This window comes from Mytilus galloprovincialis, chromosome 5, assembly GCF_965363235.1.
Source record: "Mytilus galloprovincialis chromosome 5, xbMytGall1.hap1.1, whole genome shotgun sequence".
NCBI classification, from domain to species: Eukaryota; Metazoa; Mollusca; class Bivalvia; order Mytilida; family Mytilidae; genus Mytilus; species Mytilus galloprovincialis.
Window position 1 is genome coordinate 40,967,458 of NC_134842.1, and position 22,128 is coordinate 40,989,585.

The 22,128-nt window shown below is 31.9% G+C and overlaps 1 protein-coding gene across 1 annotated transcript; it reads left to right on the forward strand.

Moving 5' to 3' along the window:
* The first annotated feature begins 3,818 nt into the window (after window positions 1-3,818).
* Window positions 3,819-12,752, forward strand: LOC143074515 (uncharacterized). Its single transcript, XM_076249937.1, has 5 exons — window positions 3,819-3,854; window positions 5,239-5,297; window positions 6,624-6,714; window positions 7,464-8,140; window positions 11,562-12,752. The coding sequence occupies exons 2-5, from the start codon at window positions 5,252-5,254 to the stop codon at window positions 11,576-11,578; spliced, it is 831 nt and encodes a 276-aa protein (XP_076106052.1). The 5' UTR covers window positions 3,819-3,854; window positions 5,239-5,251; the 3' UTR covers window positions 11,579-12,752.
* The last annotated feature ends 9,376 nt before the right edge of the window (window positions 12,753-22,128 follow it).

Here is a 22,128-nt window from a genome sequence, read left to right on the forward strand (position 1 = left end):
TCCCTTACATAATGGTAAAACCAATACAATCATCAAGTAACAAAGTTGCCCCTTGAAGTACTCAACATTTTTCACTGCTTAAATTTTCTGTATCTATAACCATTCAAGAATTATAGGGAAATCAAAGACATATGAAAATCTAAAATATGACCTTGACCTTTGACCTTGACCTAATTTTCTTAGTTAGGAATCAGGGGACTCAAATAAAAACATTCCAGGGTTATACGGTTAACGGTTTATGAGTTAAAAAAATATAGCGACAAATTTATTCCGTAAAGGTAGATAACTCCTATAAAATTTCATCGAATCGCTTCGATCCAAATACGCCAAAAATTACTGAGGATGTAACGAACAATTTGTGAAAAGAATTTTGGCGCTATCTTTTTTTGTTACGAAGGAGATGCACACACATGATAAACAGTGAATAGGGAGATAACTCTTACAGAGAAAATTGTTCGTCTTAGCAGGGTGAAATTTAAAAGCGCATAAACTATACGATACAATATGAGAAATATCTAAGCGACATATTGCGAAACAAACTTTTATCGCAAGAACAAAAGTTGGCGGAAAAAAAAAAATAATAAATATAAAGCAATTGTTTTGAAAACAATTGTTAGGCAGTCTTTCCCCTCTGATGAATGGATAATTGATTTTTTTTTTATTGATTGATTTGGAAAAAGGGGGGGGGGGGGGGTATTTGTTTATTTGTTTGTTTGTTTGCTTTGGTATGGGGTCTATATTATTATGTTACCGGAGAAGTGTCATGTTTAGTTTGGAAAGTTTTTCTTTTATTTTAGATACAGCGCGCGCGCAAGATTGAGGAGACATCACGTGACGCGGGTTTATATTAAGAAAAACTTAGTCTTTTTATTTCTCTTTAGGTCGGGACGTTAAACAGACAACATGTATAGAGATGGAATGCACACAATGTAATTTCTTTTGTCATTGTAGGAAATTGACATTTTGATGAAAGTTCACAAGCAGTGCATGTTTTGGATTTAATTGTTCCGGTGTAACTTTAATACACATTTAATGATTATTTTTTGATAATGTCCATTTTTCAGCACCTGTTTGTAACACAGATTAGTATTTCAATCTCGGAGCGGACATTTTATTGTAGGTTTTTACTGAGATTGACGGACCTAGCAAGCGATTTTTACGGCATTGCGATTTCTTTTTTCTAGGAAAAGTCTTGAGAGATATCTGAAAAAGGTTTTTTTATGAACCTTCAGTACATGTATGCCCTGCTGACTGCAAATTTTCAGGTCGATTGGACTTGTAGTTTCAGAGAATATGTGGATTTTTTTTCAGAAGAGACGTAAGAACAATAATAAAATAAAAATTTTCTTGAATAATTGAGAGTTTGTTCCTTCAATAAACTGTCATAAATAAACAGTCATACATATTGATTGATTGATTAGTTGGTTGATTGATTGGTTGGTTGGTTGGTTTGTTGGTTGGTTGATTAAACACGTTTGATAGGGTCACTTAGAACAAGGGGAAAAAGACCTCAAGAGACCTTGCATCCCGTATTAAAGCATGACACGGAAACATACATTAAGTGATTGATTGGTTGGTTGGTTAAACACATTGGTTAAACATGTTGGTTTAACACGTTGGTTAAACACGTTTGATGGGCTCAATTTAAACAAGCGAAAAAAAAACATCTTGGATCCCGTATTTAACACATGAAACGGAAACATGCATTGATTTATTTATTGGTTGGTTGGTTAAACACGTTGGTTAAACATGTCGGTTAAACACGTAGTTTAAACACGTTGGCTGGTTAAACACGTTTGATAGGCTCAATTTTAACAAACGAAAAAAAACCATCTCGGATCCCGTATTTAACACATGAAACGGAAACATGCATTGATTGATTGATTGGTTGGTTGGTTGGTTAAACACGTTGGTTAAACACGTTGGTTAAACATATTGGTTTAACACCTTGGTTAAATATATTGGTTAAACACGTTGGCTGGTTAAACACGTTGGATAGGCTCAATTTAAACAAGCGAAAAAAACCATCTTGGATCCCGTATTTAACACATGAAACGGAAACATGCATTGATTGATTGATTGATTGATTGATTGGTTGGTTGGTTGGGTGGTTGGTTGGTTAAACATGTTGGTTAAACACGTTGGTTAAACACGTTGGCTGGTTAAACACGTTAGATAGGCTCAATTTAAACAAGCGAAAAAAACCATCTTGGATCCCGTATTTAACACATGAAACGCAAACATGCATTGATTGGTTGGTTGGTTGGTTGGTTGGTTGGTTGGTTGGTTGGTTAAACACGTTGGTTAAACACATTGGATAGGCTCAAAATTGGATCCCGTATTTAACACATGAAACGGAAACATGCATTGATTGATTGATTGATTGATTGGTTGGTTGATTGGTTGGTTGGTTGGTTGGTTAAACACGTTGGTTAAACACGTTGGTTAAACATATTGGTTAAACACGTTGGTTAAACATATTGGTTAAACACGTTGGCTGGTTAAACACGTTGGATAGGCTCAATTTAAACAAGCGGGAAAAAAAACATCTTGGATCCCGTATTTAACACATGAAACGGAAACATGCATTGATTGATTGATTGATTGATTGATTGGTTGGTTGGTGGGTTGGTTGGTTGGTTGGTTGGTTGGTTGGTTGAAATTCAAACACACATAAAACTGTTTAAATAGTGCCAAAACCACATAATTTGATGACCTTGACCTTTGACCTTGTGACCTTCGTCAAGGTCATTGCTCTACAAGGTCATTGCAAAAGACCCTATGGGTCAAGGACCTTTTGTTTAAGAGTTTTGCCTAAAAATGGCTTTTTAAAAACCATCGACGGGAGTTATGTCCCTTACATGATGGTAAAATCAATATAGTCATAATGTGAAAAAGTTGCCCCTTGAAGTATTTAACATTTTTCACTGCTTAAATTTTCTGTATCTATAACCATTCAAGAATTATAGGGAAATCAAAGAGATATGAAAATCTAAAATATGACCTTGACCTTTGACCTTGACCTAATTTTCTAAGTTAGGAATCAGGGGACTCAAATAAAATTATTCCAGGGTTATACGGTTAACGGTTTATGAGTTAAAAAAACATACCGACAAATTTATTCCGTAAAGATAGATAACTCCTATAAAATTTCTTCGAATCGCTTCGATCCAAATTAGCCAAAATTTTCTGAGGATGTAACGAACAATTTGTAAAAAAAATTTTGTCGCTATCTTTTTTTGTTACGAAGGAGATGCACACACATGATAAACAGTGAATAGGGAGATAACTCTTACAGAGAAAATTGTTCGTCTTAGCAGGGTGAAATTTAAAAGCGCATAAACTATACGATACAATATGAGAAATATCTAAGCCACATATTGCGAAGCAAACATTTATCGCAAGAACAAAATTTGGCGGAAAAAAAAAAATAATAATAATAATAATAATAATAATAATAATAATCAGAACAAAAACAATAAGTCTTTCCACAGAAAAGTGGAAAGACTTAATAATAATAATAATCAGAACAAATACAATAAGTCTTTCCACAGAAAAGTGGAAAGACTTAATAATAATAATCAGAACAAAAACAATAAGTCTTTCCACAGAAAAGTGGAAAGACTTAATAATAATAATAATAATCAGAACAAATACAATAAGTCTTTCCACAGAAAAGTGGAAAGACTTAATAATAATAATAATCAGAACAAAAACAATAAGTCTTTCCACAGAAAAGTGGAAAGACTTAATTATTATGGTTAATTTTGTATATAATAACCAGACCACATGGTAAATATAAACATCTGAATATGTAGTTTAACAATTGAAGCTCAGTCAGTCCAAACAAAAATGTAAGTTAATTTTCTTGTACGTATAACTTTTTAAGAAATTATTATAAATATAGTCCTAGACAAATAATTAATTTGACAAAAACAAATGTTACCTGATGAATTTTATTCTAGAAACAAATTGATGAGTTTACGACTTAGAAAAATATATGACAAAGATTTCCATTTTAGAGTAATACAAATACATAAGTTTGCGATTGTTTTCAGATGGTTATAAATATATACAGATTGTTAACTTTAAAAATGATTTGGCCTTTTTAACAATTTTTTATTCGAGTCACGAAATATTCTTTTGTAGAAAAAACGCGCGTCTGGAGTTAATATAAAATTTCAATCCTGGAATCTATCATGAGTTTATTTACAAGCGCTTGGTCGAAGCCACTACTGGTGGAGTTTTAATTCCCCGGGGGTCTCACTAGCCCAGTGGTCAGCACTTTTGTGTTGACGTGATTTATCATTGGTTATAAATTGACTGTTAAGAGAACTTTATATTTTAAATTACTAAGGCTTTTATACCTCAGGAATAGATTACCTTAGCTGTGTATGGCAAAACTTTTAAGATTTTTTTTTATCTTTAATACTCTTCAACTTCGTACTTTATTTGGCCTGTTTAACATATTTTAATTGAGAGTCACGGATAAGTCTTTTGTAGACGAAACGCGAATCTGGCGTAAATATAAGATTTTAATCCTGGTATCTATGATGAGTTTGTTGCTTATGTGTTAATTTATTCTATAAACCGCGGTCTCTTATAACCCCCTATAAGGGTATATCACAAGAAATGTTGATATTTACAACATGTAAAGACATGAAAAACTAAATGCAGCGGTTTGTAAATATATGTAACTGTCGGTATCTGAATACATTTACTAATCATTTGCATACCTCTTCAAAACCGGAATTTCGTGTAGTGTTGTATACGAACTTGCACATATATTTAAGGAATGACTGTAATATTTCTTTCTGTCTATGAAGAAATACCATAAAAAAATTGGTGCACACTGACTAAAGCGTGTAACGGGTTATTTAACAGTGTGCACCACATTATTTACGTTATTTCGAATAGACCGAAACAATATTACAGTCATTTCTTATAATTTAATTCTGATTTCCATTTAAAACCATAGAAAACTATGAAAAAACGTTTATGACGTCACGGTCACATGACTAAATTATGTCTATGGGCTCATAACAAAATAACGTCAGCCAATCAGAAGACGTGTTACATCCAAAATTAAATTATTCTAAAATAACATGTTTTAACAGTCATATGAATTTCACGACATATACGAATCAAAAAGCACTACACATTTTTTTCATTTGTGTTTAGATAACATGCAATCTCAATGGCAAAGTAATACTATATTGTACTTTTTTTCTATTTCAGAAAGCTAGTAATAATGAAGGCTATAATCATATTTAGCTGTCTGTTCATGGCAGTATGTGGTAAGAATATTATGTTAATACGTATACCAAACTGTAATACAAACAGTTTTTAGAAACATAACACAAAGTAGTTACACGGTTAATTTACAATGTAATCATATTAAGGTATTATTTATTCTTTACAAAAGCATTAGGGATTAACACATGTATGAGTTATATGATAAGACTTGAGTTCATTTTTTTTTTGTAAGATTTTACAGAATAACAATTAGAATTATATGGTTTGGAAATGTTACTAAATATTTACTAATGTGAGCAATGTCAATCACTAAAGCCCTGTGACACTTCAGAAGAGTTTTAGTGTGTGTTTTAATGACAAAACAAAATTACTACTCTTAAGCTGGGGTCACACATTCCCAATTAAAGTTTGTCAAAAGTCTGATCAAGAACCTGTGAATCGTGATAGAAACATAAACTTTAATTAAAATTTGTAAAACCAATAATTTAATCACGACAACAATCGTATATTTTTCAGGAAGCGTCGATATTCAACCGTTTCCAAGCAAATTTATCCCGATAATCCCGTTCTCAATCCGCGTCTAATCCAATTTGTATATTTCACCTGGTAAAATTAGACCGAATCTGTCACGACTGCGTCCCGATTGTACCGAATGTAATCCGATAAATATCAGACAGTGACCAGACAGTTAACCGATGCTCACGGAAAGTATCCGTTCTAAAACTGTGGGTAAACTCGGGATGATCAGGTACTGTCGGAACGTAATCTTATCACGGTCCGCTCTATCACATTGCAAACGGCTTTGTCTGGTCTCAGTCGTATTGTATTCTGTAATTGTCGGGACTCTGACGTGGGTATCATTGACAAATTTCGTATTAATAACGGAACTGTTCCAGAAAGGTTTGGGCAAAAACGGTTCGCAATCGACAAGATTTGGATGCAATCTGGATCAATCGGCAGAAAAACAGCAATTGTTAGGATTTTGATCCGATACAGCAGAATCTGTCACGACATAAGCACGATTGTATTACGACTACACAAAATCGGCTAAGTTTCCCCAAATGATACGGGACGCACCTAACTGTCAGGGTGCTTCGCCGAACAATTCGGACCCTTCTCCACCCGTAGGAATCTGTTACGAACTAAAACGACAGACAGACGTCTGACAATGATAGGACATTCCAGATAATTGAGGATAGTAAACCGACTTTTCACTTTTCGCGTCGTATCGCTGTCTGATCTCTAACGGGAGCAATAATCGGCAATGTGTGAACCCTTCATTACACAAATTTTTGCAGAACTTCTAACTTGTTTTACATTTTTCAAAAAAACTAATACCAAATACATTTTTTTGGTAAAAATTTAAGGACTGAGTATTCGAAACGGAAATGCAGATCTTGGAGAAATAAATGGTGACAGTGATGACTTCGCCATTAATTCCCTAATGAATTATCTCAGGTAATACCAAAGTTGTATTAGTTTTTATTCTGCATGTATTACCAATGTTATTTCAACTGATCGGACGGAGCTTACGTTTTAATTGGCATAAGGACAGTCTATTTGAAGATGTGTGTGATAAGGATGATTGCTGTTATAATCTTAACTGATTTCTAATCACCTATCAGTGTCATCAAAGGAATTGACAAAACAATGACTGGATACTTCATTGATGAGTTTATTCTACAACACCTATCTATAGATGGACTGGTTTATTGTAAGCGAACCGGTTAAACTCCGCTCAAATAAATTGAGTAATATGAACAATTTATAGCTGAGATTTTTTTTATCAGTTTTTAAATCTGATGCTTTAAACAGAAATTATGAAACTCTTCTTTATGTTATATGTATTTTTTTACAATAAAAGCCTAAAAGAGATAGATTTTGTCTAGATAGTAGTGTTTTACAATGCTTTGGTTTCTTAACTCACTGTCTAATTTTTGAATAAGAAATAGAAAATAAATCGTTGTTAAAAAAAAAAATATATCTGACATTGCTTCCGAGTAGGGTATTTTCCTGGCATTTACACTTTCTGCAAAACTTGTCATTCAATTTTAGGAAAATTTTCCAGAAACATATATAAAATTGATGTCCATCTGGTATCTTTCGCCCATTCTTTTTTCAAGGAATTTATTTGATACTTTTCACTAATTCTTAGTTGAATCTTTTATACCCGGCCTATGAACATTACTATTCTTAATCTTTATAAGGAAACGTGACTGGAACCTTGGAAGTTGGAACAACGGAAATGGTAACAATGCAAACTACTACAGCAACGTTGGTAATTCGTATGAAGAAAATAATAAAAAAACAAAAGTAGGAGATATAGGAAATGTCGGAGACGTTGGAAGGAAATGTGACTGGAACCTTGGAAGTGGAAACAACGGAAATGATAACAATGGAAACGGCAACAGCAACGTTGGTAATTCAAATACAGAAAATAACAAAGAAACACATGTCGGCGAAATAGAAAATACCAAAGGCCTTGGAAGTAAATGTGACTGGAATCTTAATAGTGGAAACAACGGAAATTATAATAATACAAGCGACAACAGCAGCATTGGTCACTCGTATGCAGAAAATAATAAAGATACAAAAATAGAAAGAATAGGAAATTCCAGGGGTTTTGGAAGGAAACTTGGCAAGATTCTTGGAAGGCAACTTGGCTGGATTCTTGGAAAGAAACTTGGCTGGATTCTTGGAAATGGAAACAACGAAAATGGTAACAAGGCAAATGACACTAGCGATATTGGTAATTCGTATGAAGAAAAAAATAAAGATACACAAGAAGGAAGAATAGGAAATGCCATAGGCCTTGGAAGGAAACTTGGCAAGATTTTTGGAAAGAAACTTGGCTTGATACTAGGAAGTGGAAACAAAGGAAATGGTAAGAATGCAAACGATAACAGCAAATATAATAGGAACAGAAAAGGTCGGTGAATAGATCGAAAAAGATATATAAGGTAATTTGTTTCAAAATAATGAACTATATATCGTAACAAAAACAATTGAGGGGTCGACTAAATCAATCTTATATCCATATAGTTCACACAACAAAAAAAACATTTTTTGTCTTAATTTGCATGAATCTTACTCGACATTCTCCAAAGTATGACTTGTGTCTTGATTTTTCTTGACCAATTCTCATTTACATTAAATATGTATGAAATCTATTTCTCTACATTCTGAGTATAGTCTTGACAAATTCTTGACATTTGAATACTGTCTTTAAATATGTGAAGTACATTTTGCATGAAGCGCAGAAGCGCTTCATTCTTAAAATGTGCGCACGGTCAACGCTTGTACAACCCTATTTAGTTACAAAAAGAAGCATTCAATAGTTATAATTACATTTTTTTAGCTATGATAATGAAAACACGAATTTTATAATTTTTTATTTAATCAACTGTGCACTTTATTGTGGGACCACGTGTTATCATAAATGATGAGTTTTATTGAGTAATGCAATTGCTGAAGGAATAACATGTGATGTGCAGCTAGCCAATCAGAATAAAGTATTATAATGAAACATACATCTAATGTATCTTTATTTTTCTTTTTATGCTATACTGTTGTTACAATTGTTACAATAAAAAACAAAACTTGGACATAAAAAATAATTGAAAATTTGGGTATATAAATATTTATTACCGAACAAATATAGCTATGAAATCTAACATATTAACTATTAAAATGTGGATATGCTGATATAAAACACTTTAAATGTAGGTTTTTAAATAAATAAAAATTTGTATTCCTGATTCTGATAAATAATTTCTAAATGATTAAAACCAATGATACTGTAGACATATTTCCTTTCACATGCATCATATTAAATGTTAAAGGTAAACAATTATTTTACCAAAATGTGTTTTTCATAAATAGCAAAGTAATATTGTATCCTAATTTTTCTTGATTAAAAATTTGTGTAATTTCATATTTTGCAATATATATGAAGTATTACACGTGGAAAGGGTGTTCCCCATAAAAGTAAGGTATTTCACACCCCATGGTACACGCAACTGTCATATTGCAAATTACTGGTTTACCTGTAATCAGCCATGTAACTTATCAGTTGACTGACCAAGTCACTGCAATATGAAAAGTTTGTTGATAGATGAAAATGAAATTCATCATTTAAATAATGAATTGAAATAGACTTTCTTCATCAAAATTATGAAGTGAAATATTTAAACATTAAAAGAAATTGAATAATTTCTCAAAAATTATTATCTTCTGCAGGAATAATAGAAAACTGTATTTATAAAGGGTCCCATCAATGATTTCTATAGAAATCATTGGTCCTATGAAATGGATCTCAAACGAAAGGCATAATATAGATCTTAACATATTTTTTGTTTGAAGAAATCTTGAGAAAAAAAATCAGGAAGAAATTCTCATAAAGATTTAGTTTTGATTAAATATAATTATGAAATTCAATACTCAATTTTGAAAAAAAGTATGATTTTGGTTGTTCTTAAAAAAATGAATAAGATTTGGAATCTAGATGGGAACAAATTCTTTGTCCCAAACGAAAGCCCTCCTCCCCCCTTTTTACAGCCACACACATGCCCAAAATGAATTGTAGGATCAAAACGATGGTCACATTTTGAAAAATCATCTCTTTTGTCGTAAAGTTTTGTTATCAACCGACCCTCATTGTCAATTTCTAAATGTAACAGAAACATGTCTCAAGTAACCCATTTTAGTAAAGCAAATTTGACTGCCAGTTTTTCAAACGGCAAAAAATATAAATGCTGTTTGTCAGTAGTTGTGACATATATTCCAGGTGAAAAAAAATTATAAATGTTTATAAAAAAATAAATCAAAATAAAACTAAATTGGGGGTCATTCGGATATTTCCACTTAGGTGTACCCAAAGGGTATTTTACTATACAAAAATAATCATTAGTTTTAACGATTAATAAAAATAAGCACATAGTAACAGCAATAGAAAGTCGTAAACAGGGAAGAATGTGTTTGTTCAATTTATACTGTTGAGATAGTGTCCACAGGTGTTTAAGACTGTCAACAATGTGTCGAGATACATGTATATTCAGACAGTATCAAGAAAGTCAAGAATATGTCATGACTGATTGAGACACATTTAAGACAGTCAAGAATCGGTCGTCAAGGCACTTGTAAGGAAAGACAAACAATAGTCTCCAATACAATACAAATTAACTTAAAAACTTCATAAAACGAACCGTCTTTAGTTTTTGTTGTTGCTGTGACATTACTTGTTCGTTCCCGACAAACATGTATGAAAAAAATCCATAAAATTCTAAACTCCGAGGAAAATTCAAAACGGAAAGTCCCTGACCAAATAGCAAAATAAAAAAATAAAAAAACATCTTAAACGAATGGACAACAACTATAATATCCCTGACCTGGTACCGGCATTCAGGTATGTATAAAATAGTAGATTGAACCTGGTTCCTTGGCTCTCAACCTCTCATTTGTATGACAGTGTCATCGAATTCCCCTATATGACAACGATGCGTGAACAAACCAGTTATACTAGATGAAACTGTCAAAATAAGGGTAAAGCAGTCACTCCATGTCACAATCTCAATCAGAACAAAATCAAACAGATATTTATCAAGGAAGGACGACAACAAACATTGTCTTTGTCTCATATTGTGTACTGTTGTTTGTTTTTTTCTCTTTTTTTTTCTTGTTTTGCTATGGCGTTGTCAGTTTACTGTCGATTAATAAGTTTGAATCTCCAGTCGGTATATTTTGACTCTATTGTTGAGTTATCAAGTTATTTTTTTGTTTTGATTACTTAAGACTTGTCCAGTCTTTGTTCAGTCATTTCAGTAGTTTTACGTTACACAACACAACACGTATTGGTCTAAAACATAGGGAACAGTTCTTGATTGCCTGCTAGAAAATGCATGAACAGTACTGTGTCAACAACAACATGAACAAGAAAATATCTACAAAATACTCTAAAATCGTAACAAGACTATACCCTTTAGGTTTCAGTCTTTTTAGTTGATGTAAAGACCAAAAAGAGTTAAATAAATTTACTGTATAGATTATAAATTATCCATGTTAAGTTGATCATGGATACTAAAATGTGGTACAACATTGTTTTGTAAAAATATAAGAAAATGTTATCAAACTTTAAACCAGACTAAATCGTTCACATTCATAATGCATACTAAATATTGTTAACGATTAAATCAGAAAAACAATTGTTTAGTTAGTGAATATGATTACATTTAAACATTTAGTAAAAACTTAAAATAAAACATTGGATGATACTTAGATGTTCTATCTAATTGTTTTGTGTTTTACAGGGAAAGACAAGAATTAAGGACATTTAGTACCAGTCATCACTTCTTTGTCCTGGCGATTCAAATATAGCACATATAACCGAACATTGTACTCGTTCTTTGTATACTTTCTTTTCACTTTGTTGTTTGCAAGTAGAAAATGATTAACAATTTCAATGTACAATAATTTCACCATATGTAGATATTCTAACAAAAACATATTTAGTTTCTTTGTTATCAATGTGTATCTTTTCAGCAAATAAGAAATCCATGTAAGTGTTGGTTTTGCTCTAATTGCTTTTTCTTCAAATATAATACTACTAAATATTGCAACACATGTTCAATGTATTTACGACGTTTAATTGTGCCTAGTTCAAACAATAGTAACTTCCCCAATCAAAAAGGTATTGAGCCTGATGTTTGAAATTAGATTTAGATGTCATACATGACTATGAAACATTTCTTTAAAATACAATTAAAAAAAGGCTTATGCAATCCATTTTTTAACGTTATTTGAATTTGTAAGAACGGTCATTATTGATATAAATAATTTATAATAATTAGCGAATAATTGATTTTATGAAATAGCACATATCAAAACGCTTAGTGAAACGGTATATTCTGTGTACATCTCAATTTTATCATATTATCAGCCAGGTACCTTTGATAGTGATTCACATCGTTAGCAATGATTTATTGCCTCTAGACTCAAGCTGAATACAACATTGTTATTTTTGAAATAAAAGATGTCCTCGAAATAAAAGAGAAAGGTTTCCGTTGTGAATGTATCTAAAAATATATATTTCAGATCTGAAACTAATGTCATGTTTATTTGTCTTTTCTCCTACAATTCTGTCACACTTTGCAATAAATTGATGATTTTTTTTTGGTTTTTGTTTGAAACTAAAAGAAAAAAAAAGTTAGAATTTAAAGGACTATTTGAACATCACGTTTTATTACTGTTTAAGACTGAGTACGCACTAAGGGACCTACAAAGTCTTTGAAACATTCAATATGACATTTATTTAATACTCAAGTGAGCTTATCTGAGAAAGATAGACGAATACATGTCATACATTACATTATTTTAATAATTTCTTTTGTATGACATAAACCCCTATATTATCTTAGTAGTATTTTCACATATCTATAGAAATACATCACTTGTGCATTTATTTACTGCTGAATACTTGCTTTGTTTCAATAAATTTGAATTTCAAATAGTATACTTTATTAAAAGGTTAGTATTGCACATATACAACGTTCATTGTTTATTTATCTGTCTTCCTTCGACTTGTGGTGTTTTCTTAGGCCCCATTTGTGTTGGCAGCTTTTCAGATTGATAACTTCCTTTTGTCTACAATATTATACCAAATGTGTAAGCTAAAGGAATATTAAGATTATCCTATGTTGCTCAGGTTTGTATCTACAAAACTAGGATAAACCCACAAACTGTTCGTAAAATGATTACATCAATAGATATAAGAAGATGTGGTATGCGTTTCAATGAGACAACTCTACCGGCGAATAAACTGTAATAATTGAAGGATCGCTAGAACTTTAAAGAAGAAAACTCTCCATCCAAGTCAAATTTTGTAAAAGTAAACCTTCAAAAATCAAAGTACGTTCTTCAACACGCAGCCCGGCCTGGCTCACACTGAACAGCAAGCTATGAAGGACGCAAAACATGACTAGTTTAAACCATTCAAACCGGAAAACCAACGGTGTAATATATATATATATACATAAAAGAGAAACACGTATGATTACCTTTGCCGTATTTGGCACAACCTTTGAGAATTTAGGGTCCTCAATACGCTGCATCTTTGTACTTGTTTGGCTCTATAACTATTTTTATCTGAGCGTCATTGATGAGTCTTGTGTAGAAAAAAACGAGCGTCTGGCGTATTAATGATAAGCTTGGGACCTTTGATAACTATTTCCACCACTGGCTTGATGCCACTGCTGGTAGACGTTTCCTAACCGAGGGTATCACCAGCCCAGTAGTCAGCACTTCGGTTTTGACATGAATAACACTAATTTGGTCATGTTTGTGAATTTCCTATTTTCAAAAATACTAAGGATTTTTCTCATCCAAAACATAGATTACCTAAACCTTAACCCTATTAGGCTCAACTTTTTTGGAATTTTGGGTCCTCGATGCTCCCTTAAACTGAATAGTTCTGAAATTATAAGCCTGGACCTTTGATCTAATTATGAACTACATCAACAAACAAAAATTACTGAACACCAGATTTCTGACTCAGAACAGGTGCAAACAAATGCAGCAGGTTTAAACGTTCACCCTAACATGAAACAATAATTCTAATGAATCTCTCAATCCAAGTCATAATTTTTAATAGTAAACTTGTAAAGGTCAGAGTACGATCTTCTACACGTAGCCCTAGCTCACACAGAACAGCAAGCTACAAAGAACACCACACATGACTAGTTTAAACCATTCAAACCGACAAACCAACGATCTAATTTACATAAAAAAAACCTGAGAAACGAAAAACACTTATGAATCACATCAACAAACAACAAACACTAAACTAAGGTTTCGTTAAACAAATAAAGCGGGTTAAAATGTTTTAAAGACCAAACAGCCTATTGTTTATGCGCATCAGCAAACGCAACTTGGTAGTGACATAAAAGCTCTATGACGTTGTTTCTAGCAATGAAAAACCGTCAAATCGAAACGTCCTATTTCGCGTTTTTCTCGGATTCCAACATGTGTACGCTACGTAGGTACGCTACGTCTCCCAAGAAAAGAGGAACTATTATGCGTCACTCTACTTTATTATCCTGTGAAATTAGACACAAATGGACACATACGATACTACACTATATTTAACCTTCGTTCTAATAAAAATGATAAAATATAAATGTTGATCTCGACTTTTTGCATTTGCGCCGTTCTGCATTTCATTTTTTTTATTCTTTCACATGCGTAGATTTTGTCATAAATATTCGCATCGATCTGCATTTTATTTTTTTCTTCTTCACTTGTGTAGAGTTTGTCCGCCGATTGTGTACAGGTTAGGTGAAAGTTTGTTTTTTTATTCCCGATTTATGGGCTTTATGTTTTCTGGTCTGTGCGTCCGTTCGTTCGTCCGTCTGTCCCGCTTTAGGTTAAAGTTTTTGGCTACAGTTTTTGGTCAAGGTAGTTTTGGACGAAATTGGAACTCCTACAACTTATATCAACTTACATCAATGTGTATCAACTTAAAACTTAGTAAACATGTTCCTTATGTAATGATCCTTCTAATGTTAGTGTCAATTTAAAAAAAGTTTTAGAAAATTGAGTATTCACAAGGTTAGGCCGATAATCAATTATTCCTAAAAGTTTTGACATACTGGCAACATATGCATGTAACTGATGTCTGAATGATTCTCGTACAATAATGTCCGATCTTGCAATGAAATTTATTTATACTGCTTATTTTGACAAAATCTTATAGTAAAAATAAAATGATGACAAAGGGTAATTTTTGTTTGTCATTTGTTTCATTTCAAATTGTCTTTAGGAGAAATGATAAACATATTGTCGAATCTCACTGAAGCTTACAGCTAATTTCCTAATGTATGTAGACCAACACGTTGGTTTGCCTGCTTGCTTTGTTTGTATATTTTGTATAATTATATTTTGATAACGTCCAATTCAATTAAATAGTATATATACAGGTTTACATACCTATATATAAAGATATCAATCTTAATTACAGAGCTTGAGTAAATATTTATACAAACAAAGCAAGGAAGCCAACCAAAGTTTTACCGTACATGCATTAGGAAATTAGCTGTAAGGCAAAAAATATTAATAAAACTAATACTCAGCGAAATCAATGTGAATTAAAATCAAAATTGTCTGTGTTTAAAACTAAATTGTTGTAAATTTAACTTATGACAAAAACAATTGCTCCAAGAATAACATCTTACATAAAATCACTCCCTTTCATTTAGCTACAACTGTGACCGGAAAGATTGAAAACAAATTTCGATTTTCAATGCCGGCAACAACTTTTTCTTTGTTTTAATTTCTAAAATGAGCAATTTAGATTTATTATATTTTATCCTGTTGGAGTATCTTACTTTGTAGTTTTCAACGGAAAATTATATCTAAATTTATATTTGAATCAAAAACTTTTTTTATTTTATATTTACTGTCTCGTTTATTGAAAACACATGAGGTAGTAATAAAAGGATTGTATTTTAAGATGGATGTATAACGTTTTAGAATCAAAATTTTCATTCATATATTATACCTATAATCTTAATTTCCTTAGTTATATCTTAAACATGTTAAATATTCTAAAATAATGAATTGACAAACTCGATGCAATAATTTCTAAATGTTCGTTTTAGTCGGGAAAAATAATGGTATAAAGAACTCCGTCCATGCTTTCGTATGTCCGTCTTTCAACAGTACCGAATGAGTTCATTACGGCAAACTTCAGAAATTGACGCAAAAAAGAAACAAGCACATCTAGTCTGGTATATTCAAATACTCTGTAAGTTAAACAGTGCCATCTTTCATTTCTATTTTTATTTTTCAATAATTTTGCTTATGTGGGACAGAGGACAAATACAGACTTTCAATACAAAAGCGGCGTGAAAGGTTATTTCAAACAATTTTCCATTCCGACGGATGGTGTTTCTTAAGGTTTATATTGTGCGGCAAGAACATCATAAAGATATGCAACTGATACATGCTTAATCTCTAGTATTCATTTTTGATATTACCGGATAATAAAGTAGGTGAATATAGTTGTATTCTTGGAAATTTGAATGTGGGTTTCAAACGTCCAATTTGCGATTTCTTTTTTGAAATAATGCGCCAGCAAGGAAAGTTTGTACTATGACGTCAGATGCAATGATCTGAAAAAAGACAACTCTTTTCTTCAAAACGAACGAGAAAAAAAAGCATGAAAATTACTCATAACTTTTATGAAAGGTCGGTGACATACACTTTTTTTGCTTTATTTTGAAGAGTATATATGGCACTTTCCTTCTTTAAATTTTTATGAAGAAATCACTGGTAGATATCTTTTAATACTTGAAACGTTTTACAGTTTTACGTTTAATTTTTGGTGGAAATGAAATAAATCATGTTTTTAAAGATCAAATCAATATGAGCCTTAAACTCTTGAACCTGTAGTTGAAAGATACAAATCTACTGTTTAACTTGAAACAAGAATTATGCTTGTAGGTTTGATATAAAGCATTTTTTTGAGAGAGTTTAGATAACAAGCAAATATTATGTTAATGTTCGGGAAAACACGAAACTGAGGTTGCTATAGTGACGAAACTAAGTCGGTGACCTCCAATTTTTTTATCATATTTTGTTCCTCAAATCATGCAACACCTTCACACAAAATTTTAAGGAAAAATCACTCATAGAAATGAATAGGCTGTTTGGTCATTAAACCAGATCTATGATAAACCGCCATCTTCAGTTGTAAATTCCCTGTACGAAGTCACTTCAAGTGAATAATTTATCAGCGATGTGTCCTTGCTTATTTTGACATTCCATAACCAAATTTGCTGCCAATAACGAATTCTTATTTTATCATTTCACTTTAATTAATAATTTAACCGAACAAAATCACGTTCAAATCTTGTTCAGATCTCTTAGCTAATGGCCTTTAGTAAATGTTTTGCAAAATCATATACTTCATAACCAAAACAAAAATATAACACAATTAAAATTGGAAATGGTAAAAGCTGTACTAGACAATAGTTAATCCTCAATATTGAGTGATATACCGTGTACAATTAACAAATTATATTTGGTTACAAAATTTATGTCCTTAATAGGTTTGATTTCAAATGAATATATAATGACTTCGCAATGGAAAACAGAAAGTTTTAGCTCTTTGCTCTTGCGTATGTTTTCTTTATTTGTGGTTTTTATTTTTGCTTTCAGTTTACGGATTTTGTGTCATCAACGGATTCTCAATGTCTATTGTTTATCTACTATTTGTTTTTATACCCTTTCAATTTCAATACATGTAACAGTAAAGGTGAGATAAAACAATTGTATAAACATAGTTTTACATTATCCAGATTTGTTCTCTCTTGCTTGTTCTCAAAAAAATTAATGTTTAATGACATGCGTTCTGTTACGAACCATTGGATGGAAGCAGCAACAACTATAATCTGCTGGACAATAAATCAAATCTGGACGAAGACAACCCTTGTTTATTAGTTTTTAAGTGTTTTTTTTCGATACCCTTCGACGACTATGATCAAAACAAATAGAGACAGTTTCTATCTTCATGACAGTTCTATACGGCATGGTTTACAACATGTAAATCAAATTGTGAGGATACTTGTTTGCATTTGTTGAAAACAATTAGACATACAGTGTTACTTGTCTAATAAAACAAACTGCTCATGTATTGAAAAACGTAATACAGTCACCTTCATGTCGATACAAAATATATCTATTCAATAATTGAAAGTCTGATATGATATACTAATGCATCAAAAACTGGTCGACATTCATTAATTTGGGATCCGACAACTACCGACGGCTTTCACCGTTGATTCATATATGTAAACTATTCTGGGACAACTCAACTAGAATTACATCTTTAAATAAATCTTCTATACAGGACCCCGTCGATTCGTAAACACCTACTACTTCTGTTAAACCTACAAAATGTCGCATTTAGAAATGAACACTCTTGAACTATTGGAATGACTTCATACCTAATTATACTAAATGTATAACAGCTTTACATAACTTTATTTCTTAGAATTTATCAACAAAGATACATATAGGATATCCACCCCTGAGGAACCAAACGTTTCTAGAATGAAGTCTTTATTCGTATCCTGATTTTTTGGGTTATAAGACTATAAGCAAATAATTTGTGAAGAAAACATCATATGGTTGTGCATTTCTTTTTTTACTACAACCCTTTGGAAATACCCAATTTTAATGATTTCTAATTTTTCGTCATTTTTTACATTTTTTTGGGCTATTATCGTAAACAGTTCCACAATTAATCTTTTTGTTGATACATATTTATTTCGTGAATATTGTTTCTGGTCGATGAGTTTTTATTAAACATGTATCTTGACTGTTTATGGCGTTTTTATACTTAATCCATTGAATGTTGGATTTGTACTGGTTGATAATGTAGTCTTTGTGCATGATTTTTTATTAATTGTTATCTGCTTTGAACTAGCTGTCAGTAACTGCGAGTACTCACAGATCTGTACTTAGTGTCTATTTTGTTGGGATGTACATTGTACAATCAACCGATATTTTTAGTATTTGAATTTTTATCCTTCCAATGAAGTTTTTATTGTTCGTTATATCGTTGTACTGTTTCACAACTGTCCCAGGATAGGGAAAGGTTGAGATCTCGCTTACATATTTAACCCCGCCACAATTTGAATATTTGTTTTTCGTTCTTTTTTGGTACATAACTAAGGGAGTTGGTTTTCTCTTTTGAATTGTTTTACATTGTCATTTCGGGGCATGCATAGCTGACAATACGGTAATGGGTTTTGCTCATTGTTGGAGACCGAACGGTAACATATAGTTCTTAGTCATTTGGTCTCTTGTACTCGTGTGGAGAGGTGTCTCATTGGCATTCATACCACATCTTCTTTATTAATATCTAATCTATACAGGTCATTTAAAAACGTTGTACAGTTATTGATATGTATTTTTTAAAAGGTGGATAGGGAATTTGCTCTTTTAATTTTAATTAAGTCAACGGCATGTTCCATTTTAGGGGCTCATGCTTCTGATTTTCTTATTTGCAGTGTGGGTTTTAAATCTTCATGAATTCTTTTCAAAAATTCAATCGAGAGTCTGAAAAGACCAAATTTTATGCTCGACCGGTATAATTGAGGATACATTTTACCCGACTAGTCTCGACATTGTTTCGACAGAACTTTACGGTTCTTAACTAAACTCAACTAGGTCTCGACTTTAGTTAATAAATCTGATTCAGTATTGGATGATCTTGGTGTAGTCTGAAATGGTCTCGACCAGTATCGACCAGTCTCGACCTGTCTCGACTAGTCTGGATCTTCAAATTTAGTCTTGACTGGTGTAAATCACTCCATCTAAATAAATTGATTATAAATCTAACAAAATTCAAGTTTATTTACTAGATTGGTTCATTGCGAAATTAAAGAATTTAATAATTAAAAAAAAAAATCGATAGTCACCTTTAATTATATCTAAAACTTTTTCAAATCAACTTGTTTTTTTTTTAAAACTCTACAGCTATTTGATGCTTTGATCTTACAGAATGCTAAGTTATTTTGTAGTTTGATTAATTGCATTCAAATTTGACGATTTAATATAATTATCTAATTTGATAGCAGTTGTGTCATACTCACTTTATTTTGCCGTTTCTTGTGATCTGACTTACATGAAAGTAAATATATTATCTGAAATAAACTTGTCCCTTTCATGTTGTGTGGCATAAAGTTTAGGCATTCAAAATTTTTTATAAATAAAACTTAACAGCATTGAATGCCAAATTCAACGTCGTCTAGTGAACCGTATCACTGAGCATCGACATTATTTCTCAGGCGCTTAGGGTTGTCCTACTGATTGTCTCTTATAATTATAAAATGGTTCTCATCTTAAGTGGTTTTGTTTTAAAATTTATAAATATCGATTGTACTTGTTGAGTGAGGCAACCTAAATAAACCATGTATTTAACTTAATTGAGTTGCATAGTTGTTGTTTGTCTGACGAATAGTTTGAAAATGATAAAAGAAAGAACTTTTATAGGAATGTGATTATATTAAGAAATGGTAAAAGCTCTACTAGACAATAGCGAATCCTCATATCTGAATGATGTACCGTGTAAGGTGAACAATACATGGGGTTAACAGTGTTGTTAGTATTTTTGATTCAAATATATGACTTTGTATATCTGGGCGTCACTAGTAATTCTTGTTTGAACGAGGTGCGTTTTTGACGTAATGAATTTTAAACCTGATGTCTTTTGTACGAAAGCCGAGAAAGATCATTCAAAATTCAAAATTCAAAATTCAAAATTCATAATTCATAATTCAAAACATCAAGAATTCCGGTTCAGATTCCCGCCGTTTCTTTGTTACGTGGTCTCTGTGCCTCGACTTACCTCGGTGAAGGAAGGCTGCTGGTTAAGATGTTATAGTGTATTATAATGTTTAGAAATGTATACTAATTTATTAATTGAAGTAACGAATAATAATTAGAAAAAGGCTAAAGAAAATTAGCTAACAATTTTGTTGCAATTACACACAAAAAAAATAGGATGAATAGGACTCTTTGAAAAACGGTATTGAAATATTTATGTTTTGTAAATATTTACCTCTTACTCATTTGCTTTATAACTGTTTATTTGTGTACATAGAAAATTAATGACGCAAGGCTTACTTGACAAATTTGACAAATGGCTAGTTTTAATATCTGCAGTTAAAGTTGAAGTGTCAGATTAATTAAGGCAAGTAACGATGTTTTGGGGTGTAGGGTAATAAAATTAGTTATGCCTATTTGTTTTGTCTAAAGAGAAAGTAATTAAACTCTATGATAATGGTCAGTTGGTCAAGATACTAGAAGCTGTAGTACAGTCACGACTGTAAGAATTTTCCTTGATTGTTTTAATCAGTATAGATACTGAAGGACTTGGTTTTTAAAGTTTATATGTTTAAACTTTGTAGCTAAGTTTGTCAATGCATCTGATGTAATGCAAATTTGTGAATGAACAGATAACGTATTATTTAGTTCATGTGAATTACCATAGGATATATTGTCGTATTGTTGTGCCATAGTATGATTATGTCTGTCCGTCTGTGTCGGTGTCGTTCCTCCCCTCGGTCACGTTACAATATTGAATGTATTTCTTTCAATAAGTTATTTCAAGGTCATTTATCATGACATCTCCTTTCTGTTACAGCATTTCTTTCCTATAAATGTGTGCTTGCAGTGGCGGATCCAGAGGGGGCGTAGAGGACGTAGCCCCCCTTTTTGCTTGCACTTTTGTTTTTTGTACAATGATTAATCAGACTAGACTTCGTGAACTTTGCGATTTCCCGTGCTTGTATCTAATTTTCATGCGACAATTCTTTACTTATAAAGATAATTTTCGCTCGTATTTACTGTAATAAATTATGGATTATGTCAAAGTCATGTGATTCGCTACGGTGGAGTTGACCCGTGCGTCGAAAAAAGTGTTACTCAAGTCATTCAAATTACAGATACACATTGCTTAGGCTGAGGATAAAAAGCATGACACCTTCAAACCGACAAAGGATTTAGCAAGAACATATAGACTTCTATTTCACAATTTTACTAAACAGAAAGTAATACTCTATTACAATCTCGTGAAAAAAGTTTCACGTCAATATTATTTACCTACGAAAGCAATGTTCAACACCACACGTCCCAGTCTATTAATAACATATAATGATCCCAAGTCAGTAAGCTCCAGATAGATTTTTATTCTAAGGTAAGAACCATTTGATTTATGGAGGCTGTCTGAGTTTTGCCTTAAACAAAGATTCTGGCTGTATATATATATATCTGCATTAAAAACAATAATCTTGTCCTTTTTTTTTTTTTTTT

Coding starts and splice junctions, on each gene's coding strand:
- LOC143074515 (XM_076249937.1), top strand. CDS start 5,252: ATGAAGGCTATAATCATATTTAGCTGTCTGTTCATGGCAGTATGTG. Junction 5,298..6,623: donor TCTGTTCATGGCAGTATGTG/GTAAGAATATTA, acceptor TAAAAATTTAAG/GACTGAGTATTCGAAACGGA. Junction 6,715..7,463: donor TCCCTAATGAATTATCTCAG/GTAATACCAAAG, acceptor AATCTTTATAAG/GAAACGTGACTGGAACCTTG.